Raw genomic sequence first — 8,547 nt, 5'->3', positions numbered from 1 at the left:
CACACACACACACACACACACACACACACACACACACACACACACACACACACACACACACGTTGCCTAAGACTTCAGAGAGAAAACAGAAGCAGGAGTCATTTCTGCTGCAGCTGAGCAGCTACTAACACCAAATAAGCTTCTCACTCTCAGCTGATTTATAGCAGCAGCTGCTGCTGAAAGGGAAACTGCCAAAATCTCTCAGCCATATTATTCTCAACTACATTCATATGCAGATTTGGCCGCTTCAGGGGTTTTGGCTGTTTGAGACTCTTTCAACTGCCCACAAAGAAGCAGAAGGGGGGGGGAAGAATCCCCCCAATACTGGGGGGGGGGGAACAGGTTGAGACATGTTCCAAGTGCAAAATGTGAGAAACAGGACCCAGATACCATCTAAATTTTCACCTCTGGCAGATGGTGAGGCTTCTCTCCTTTCTCTGATGCGTCCCAGAAAACAATGAATGCCTGGCCCAAATATGGGAGTATTCTGTGGCCTTTATTGATGCTCCCAACTCTGAAATAATCTGAGAGATTATATCGGCCACTTGTTGGGTGTGTTGGCACTCAGGATGCGTCAGACCCTTCCACCCCTTTCCTGCACTGAAACAGAGCTGAAAGTGCCACAAGTAGCCTGAATATGTCCCAAATATGACTGCTATGGATTGTGATAAAGCATGTAATGATGATAAAACATACTTTGAGCATTCATTTTCACACAGCACAAATTCATTCACAGTTTAGCTCATCTAAAGTGTCAAGATGACAAAAGGAGAAGCTTTGGTCTTCAAGATCCTTCTAGAAGAAGTGCGTTTCTGCAGGTGATCCTTTGGAAGGACTTCTAACGCTGGGAGCATTGCATGCCAAGAAAAGGTGTCAGTTGGTGGCTTCAGCTCACCATCAACCCCTGCCCAGCTGCCTTGCTGTTCTCATGAGGAGCACGAGTTCAGTCTTATAACCCATGCTGAGCCAGCATGGGTTATTCCCAAATGCAATTAATGAAAAATCCATTTTAATCGATGAAGTTGGATCTTTGGCTGATTCAAGGAAGCTAGAAAACTGCAAATACGGGCCAAACAGTTTGTTTCAGCACTCTTCTTCTCCAGTGTAGGACTTCCCTCCAAGTTCAGATTCAACAAATGGAAACCAAAAGGTCATAAATGAACAAACAGCATTGCGTGGGGCAAACAAACAAAAAAATTACATGATTGTTGACATATTGTGGTCATTCCATGCTGACGGGGGAAACCACAGAGGTCAGTGGCCCCGGTTTTTTGGTAAAGAAACTGCCACCGTGACAAGAAAGTAAATGGAACAACAAGTACTGCAGATTTTAAGATCTGAGGTCACAGATTAGGACATCCACACCCACATAATCACTGCTTTAGATACACTGTCACGTTTACAAGTAATAAAATAATTATCCTAATCATTAGGCATGGACAACAGGACGCCAGCAAAGATAATAAGACGGTTTGATGATAATTATTACATGAGTTCTGGTCCTGTACATTTTAAGATTGGGGGCATGTAAACAGTTAAAGCTAAGTTATCTCTCCTGCTAAGCTTTTTCCCTGCATCAATTTCTCGTGGAAATTTGTTGATTTATGATTTATAAAGGACTAAAAATAGGCACCGTTTAGTAGTGAATTTATATATTAGTGAAACTGCGCCAAAAGTCGAGCCAGTCTGACAGCAGCTGGTTAATCAGGCCAGGAGGTTTGTGTCGTAAAAGCTTACAAACCAGCTGGGGCTCAATAAACACTCAAGTGTCCAGTGCCTTCCAGTAAAACTAAACAGGAAGTTATCTTCATGCAGCTGTGAAACACAGAATGAAACGTTTGAATGAAGATGTCCATACCTCCAATATTCTGTCCAAATCCCCCCCGGACAAGCACGGATATTTCTCCAATATTTTGTCCTTCTGGGCATTGTACTGCTTTACAGCCTGGTTCCAGTTGGGCTCCTCTAGCACCTGAAAAATGGCTGCCCCGATGGACAGGTAAAAAATGATGGCAGAGGTCAACAAGGGACCTTTATCTACCATACTTCTGCACAAAGGCTCGGAGAGCGCGCGGGACGGGGGAAAAAGACAGAGGGAGGGGGGGGCAGATAAGAGCAGGAACCGAAACTATGCAGAGCTCATACTCTGCAAGTTTACCAAAAGTTTCCCAGTAAGACCAGCTGACAGCATCGGGCTCCGGACAGGGAAAGCTTTAAAAAAGCGCTTCAAAAAGCTCGTTGAGCGTGCGCGCGCGTGGAGATGCAGGAGTAGTAATGTGTCCACGTGCGCAACCAGTGGTAAACTGAGCGCGGAGAGCAGCAGACTGCAAATGAAGAACAACGGGACCGAGCACCGCCCACGAGTGAACCACTCTGAAATCCGCTTCCTTCTTTCCCTGTTTTCTTTTCCTACAGGTGCACTCCTGAACACCGTTTACACATCCAAACCTCTTTAAATCGCAGAAGCTTCAGTCAAAAAGAATGAAAATTTTTAAGAGATCACCAGAGCAGGGGCGTTTCCACGTTTTTTTTCGTCTTTTTTTGTAACAGGGTGGCCAAGAGCAAGGGAGGAAGGGGCCCCACAGGAAATTAGTGTGGAAAATTGGTGTAGAAAAAGTCTGGCTACGATTTTCAGGGTCGCCTGCAGGCCCAGGTCCTCACACAGATGGTTTTATTCAGTGTCAGGTTATTATGTATTTTATTTTATGTATTTAATGTCAATTTCATAGGCATTTCCTGTTTTCATTGTCCTACTTGTGGCAATGCCAATAGATACCTCATACATTGTATTGTGGTAAGCACCAAAACACCTAGAAGATTCAAACCCAGGGCCTTTCTGTTCCGGTTGCTTTGGACTCTGAATGTGGTACAATTCACAGTCGTGAAGTCAGCTTGTTCCGACAGTTATTATAGTAAACTAAGTAAAAGAAAATTGATTCAATTCAATTCAAAATTATGCTAAAAAATAACAATTAACCATTAATTAAAACCACACCGTGCACTTGCAAAACAAGCTAAATAAAATAGAAATAAACAGTTAATGTCTTAGTTTTAGAATTTCTGAATGGGATTAGATTCTTCAGGTTTTACTACATCCATCTACATATGACAGATGCATGCACTTTGCCTTCAAAATAAAAGTCCTCAATTGGTTTCAGCGTTAACATTGAAAAAGAGCCAGAATTCTAAATAATAATGTGTATAAGTAATAAGAAGAAGAAGTAAAAGAAAATAGCTCTTTAAACACAGTTAATGTGGCCTTTGTTATGACATTGTTTGGCTCACTATCTATTCCTACATTCCATCCAGTTAAAGATTACTTGTTTAATCCATTTATACAGACAGTTTGGTAGGAATTTACATGGATAGAGTGATGTAATTGTCATGACAAGTTCAAGTTAAATAAGCTTTCTGTCACAATACCATAGACTTAAGTATACATCCCAAACCTTTATAAAATACAGAAACTGATGAACGATCTCCCCCACAGGCTATCAATTTTGCAAAAGGGCAGTGTTTGAAATAGCTGATTTGTATTCCAGAACATGAATTTCCCATCCTTATTTTTATGCCATCTCCATGTGCACAAAATTTATTTTCCATTTTTTAAGCATTAAAAAAAGTCCGCATTTGGAGAGTGGTTGGGCTAGTGTTGGAGTGAATTATTTAGCAACCGCAGACCCAACTTTTACACTTCATTTGAATTTTTTTAATCTGTCATTCATTAAAATATGTGACTCTGTTGCTTCATTTTTCAGCTCTGGAGATGCATGCTTGGCTCTAAAATCGAAGCCACAACCCCTAATGTGGGGTTTCTTCTTTCTAGTGTTGGTTATTCAATGTTATTTCTTTGCACCAGGGGCAAGAAAAGCATGAAATTTGTAGACGTCTTAAATGTGGTGTGCTATGGTTTAAAAGTGAGCTTCTCTCCTGCCTCGCTGTAAAACCAGAAGACTCTGGTTTTGGGAGGGTTTTTTTTACTGCTGCTACAAAATTATCTTAAATCTGATGCACATTTGTAGGCCTGTTTTGACATGCTTCAAATATGCAGTCAGTTCTGGTTGAAATAAACTTTCTAAACTACTGAAAACAAAATGGGTCTGAATGCATCTTTGGCATACTGATGGTCTTTATTTGCAATTTTTCCAGGAGGTAACAGGACAGTCACCTCTAGCAAAAAGCGCCAGCACAGCGTAAAGACATAAAACGAGGACTCTGTCTGGCAACATGGAAAATTACTGTTTTGGAGTGAACCTAAATATTTTAAAGAAGGACGCTCTTGTGTATAATTATTTTAAGTGTGTGTTAATGTAAAATGTCAGTGACATTCTTTGACATGATGAAGGTGTTTTTTTCTGCTACTTATTACTATATTTTATTTCTTCGGTATAGAAATCAAACAGGTTAACACTTGCACTGCCAGCCTGCACAAAGCTGTGTAGCCAGCCAGATATTTCCCACACTTTCAAGTGTTATGCCATGAGAAAATGAGCTATGGATAGGTTTGCCAATCGTTTGGTGCAGGTCTGAGTACAACTGTTATGTTAGGAAACTTAATATGTCTCTAAAAATCTTTTTACTTTTTACTGCAGAAAGCAGAGCTCTAAAAACGTGTGTGTGAGTCAAGCAACCTAAAAATAAACTGAGTTTATACCTAACTTGTACTTGCTCGAGCATAAAACCAAACACACTCAAGGAAAAAAAAGCCTAAGGCTAGCAGTACATGACTGATCCTGATGCAATACCTGAAATTCATTCAAGCTGAACTCATATACTATAAGTTACAAACTTGTAGTGTTTTTACCACAAGCTCGGTAAGATCTGACCATCCCACAAACAGTGTTGATCTTGATTAAGAATTTCAGAGCTGCAGGTCATCCTAGTACGTTTTGAGCCTTCATTACTTAATCACAGTAAGAAACGAGTGCAGGAACTAACCACGTGAAATGTTCAGGGATCAAGGCGACATTTAGTTAGCCATCTCTTTTCAGTGACTTTGAAAAATGTCTTCAGAACTTGATTGATATGATGCAGTCACGTGAAAAACAAAGGACACCCCATGTTTCAAAAGCTTGTAGAACCACCTTTCATAGGAATAAACTGAAATAATCAATTTCTGTTTGGCTTTATAAGTCGCTCCCATCAGTTGGGGGGAATTTTGGCCTACTCTTCTTCTTGCATCAGTTTAATGTGGGCATTTGTTTTTTCACAGCTCTCTTAAGGTCACAACACTTCAGTTGGGTTCAGATCTGGACTATGGGCCATTTCAACACCTTAATTTATTTCTTTGTCAGCCATTCTGTTGTGGATTTGCTGTTGTGCTTGGTGTCATTGGCCCTCTATATACTTTGATATACAGCAGCGTTCGTGGTTGAATTGGTCGACCGAACATGCTCAGGTCAAACAAGCCCAGATCATCACCCTTCCACCATTGTGCTTGCTGACAGTTGGTATAATTTGTTTGTGCTGATATGCTGTGTTTGGTTTTTACCAGACATCTCCACTTTGGTCTTGTTTGTCCAAAGGAGATTTTTCCAGCAGTGTTGTGGTTTGTTTAGATATAACTTAAGCTATGCTGCCATGTTTTTGTGAAGAAAAGAGGCTTGCTCTTGCAAACCTTCCAAACAACTCATACTTGTTCGGTCTGTTTCTAATTGTACTGTCATAAAGTTTAACATTAACACGCTAACTGAGACCTGCAGTCTGAGATGTATTCTTGGGCTGTTTGCAGTTTCTCTGAGTATTGCATGGCTCGACATTATGAATTTGCACATCCTCTTCTGTGGCATTGTGCTAAGATACACCTGAATACGCCAGACCAGAAATCTGCTGATTACTAATTAAGTATATCTGATTGGCAACACCTGGCTGCTGCTCTCTTAGTTCCCCATGCAAGCAGAAAGGGTTTACTTTTTTTTTCACAACTTTGTGCAGATATATGAAAATGTTCTTTTTTTACAGGATTACATGTCAATCTATTACATAAAAAATGTGAACACCAATTTTGTTTCTCAGCTTCACAGCTGCAAGCTGCATTTCTGAATGTTATAATGCATAAAATATTCTTTTTGGATCAGAAAACATACAAAACATCCAGGGTACCTTAACACCATTAAACTGATGCAGGCATACTACTGCAGCTCTGACATATTCCATGATATTGAACTTTAATCAGAAAAAGTCATAAAATTTTCATGTGACTATCGCCTGTGTTTCTGAAGTTATAAAGGCTCTATACTGTTAAAAAAATACTACAAACACCCATATTTCAGTGGCCTTAATATAATGAAGGTAAAAGCTACTTTACCACAACACCCCAGCTAATTCTAAGGATCTCTCGCAGGAGCTTTATTCATATTTTGTTAATTTTACATGAAATAGCCCAGCAGTGATTTTGAAAAGTCTAATTGGTGTAATTTTTTCATCTTTCAACCTTTTAAACATACTTCAGACTCACATATAATGATAATAAACCCTCCTATCTCTGTCTGATCGCCTGAAACAGAACAGACAGACAGATAAGGGTTCCTTTGTTTGATCTTTGCTCCTCTCAGTATCAACAAAGAAAACAGAGAGCATCACTTGAGCAAACATTTAAGAAGTTCATATCTGGACACTGACACATGTTCCCTTTAGCATTCCAGTGACTGAGTGCGGTCATTAAGTCATTTTCTTCAGCATTTTCTTTTTCACCTTCACTTCTTTATTTGCATGTCTGCCACATATTGCCCTGATTAACAGTATCTTTCCACACACCCTGAGGACATATAGTATACAGGCCACACCTGTCAAACAGGTTCAGGTACTCAGTGGCTCATCTTCAGAGACACTTATACTACATAACTGTTTGTGTCTCTAGTGGATTTTTAAATTTTTTTTTTTTTATTTTTGAAGTGGTAAAATCTAAAAACCCAAATAAATGAAATGTCTTTATACCTTTGAAGGACATGATGGGAAACCTGCATGTTCTCTATAGAGAGGCAGAGGCAGCACGTTTTCTCATGTACAGTGGGATGCAAAAGTTTGGGCAACCTTGTTAATAGTCATTATTTTCCTGTATAAATCGTTGGTTGTTACAATAAAAAATGTCAGTTAAATATATCATATAGGAGACACACACAGTGATATTTGAGAAGTGAAATGAAGTTGATTGGGTTTACAGAAAGCATGCAATAATTGTTTAAACAAAATCAGGCAGGTGGATAAATTTGGGCACTGTTGTCATTTTATTGATTCCAAAAGCTTTACAACTAATTATTGGAACTCAAATTGGCTTGGTAAGCTCAGCGACCCCTGACCTACATACACAGGTGAATCCAATAATGAGAAAGAGTATTTAGGGGGGTCAATTGTAAGTTTCCCTCCTCTTTTAATTTTCTCTGAAGAGTAGCAACACAGGGGTCTCAAAACAACTCTGAAATGACCTGAAGACAAAGATTGTTCACCATCATGGTTTAGGGGAAAGATACAGAAAGCTGTCTCAGAGATTTAAGCCGTCTGTTTCCACAGTTAGGAACATAATGAGAAAATGGAAGACCACAGGCTCAGTTCAAGTTAAGGCTCGAAGTGGCAGACCAAGAAAAATCTCAGATAGACAGAAGCGACGAATGGTGAGAACAGTCAGAGTCAACCCACAGACCAGCACCAAAGACCTACAACATCATCTTGCAGCAGATGGAGTCACTGTGCATCGTTCAACCATTTGGGGCACTTTACACAAGGAGATGCTGTATTTGAGAGTGATGCAGAGGAAGCCTTTTCTCCGCCCACAGCACAAACAGAGCCGCTTGAGGTTTGCTAAAGCACATTTGGACAAGCCAGCTTCATTCTGGAATAAGGTGCTGTGGACTGATGAAACTAAAATTGTGTTATTTGGGCATAACAAGGGGTGTTATGCATGGAGGAAAAAGAACACAGCATTCCAAGAAAAACACCTGCTACCTACAGTAAAATATGGTGGGGCTGCACTGGCCACACAGCCCCACATCATGCTGTGTGGCCAGTGCAGGGACTGGGAATCTTGTCAAAGTTGAGGGACACATGGATTCCACTCAGTATCAGTAGATTCTGGAGACCAATGTCCAGGAATCGGTGACAAAGCTGAAGCTGCGCCGGGGCTGGATCTTTCAACAAGACAACGACCTGAAACACTACTCAAAATCCACTAAGGCATCATGCAGAGGAACAAGTACAACGTTCTGGAACGGCCATCTCAGTCCCCAGACCTGAATGTTATTGAAAACCTGTGGTGTGAGTTAAAGAGAGCTGTCCATGCTCAGAAGCCATCAAACCTGAATGAACTAGAGATGTTTTGTAAAGAGGAATTGTCCAAAATACAGGAAGGGTTTAGAGGCTGTAATTTCTGCAAAAGGCAGATCTACTAAATATTGATTTCATTTCTTTTTTGTGGTGCCCAAATTTATGCACCTGCCTGATTTTGTTTAAACAATTATTGCACACTTTCTGTAAATCCATTCAAATTCATTTCTCTTCTCAAATATCACTGTGTGTGTCTCCTATATGATATATTTAACTAACATTTTTTAT

General features: G+C 40.1%; 1 protein-coding gene across 1 annotated transcript in view; it reads right to left on the bottom strand.

Annotated features, from left to right (window-relative positions):
- The window catches only part of LOC102212468 (potassium channel subfamily K member 5-like), a 15,403-nt gene extending 13,005 nt beyond the window's left edge, over positions 1 to 2,398 (bottom strand). The window contains exon 1 of the mRNA XM_005746486.2: positions 1,859 to 2,398. Within this exon, the coding sequence (XP_005746543.1) occupies positions 1,859 to 2,044 (186 nt within the window). The 5' untranslated portion in view covers positions 2,045 to 2,398. The remainder of the gene's footprint in view (positions 1 to 1,858) is intronic.
- Positions 2,399 to 8,547: the final 6,149 nt, after the last annotated feature.

Source organism: Pundamilia nyererei, unplaced genomic scaffold, assembly GCF_000239375.1.
Source record: "Pundamilia nyererei isolate P.nyererei 1_Seehausen unplaced genomic scaffold, PunNye1.0 scaffold00179, whole genome shotgun sequence".
NCBI classification, from domain to species: domain Eukaryota; kingdom Metazoa; phylum Chordata; class Actinopteri; order Cichliformes; family Cichlidae; genus Pundamilia; species Pundamilia nyererei.
This window is presented reverse-complemented; position numbering and strand designations above follow the sequence as displayed.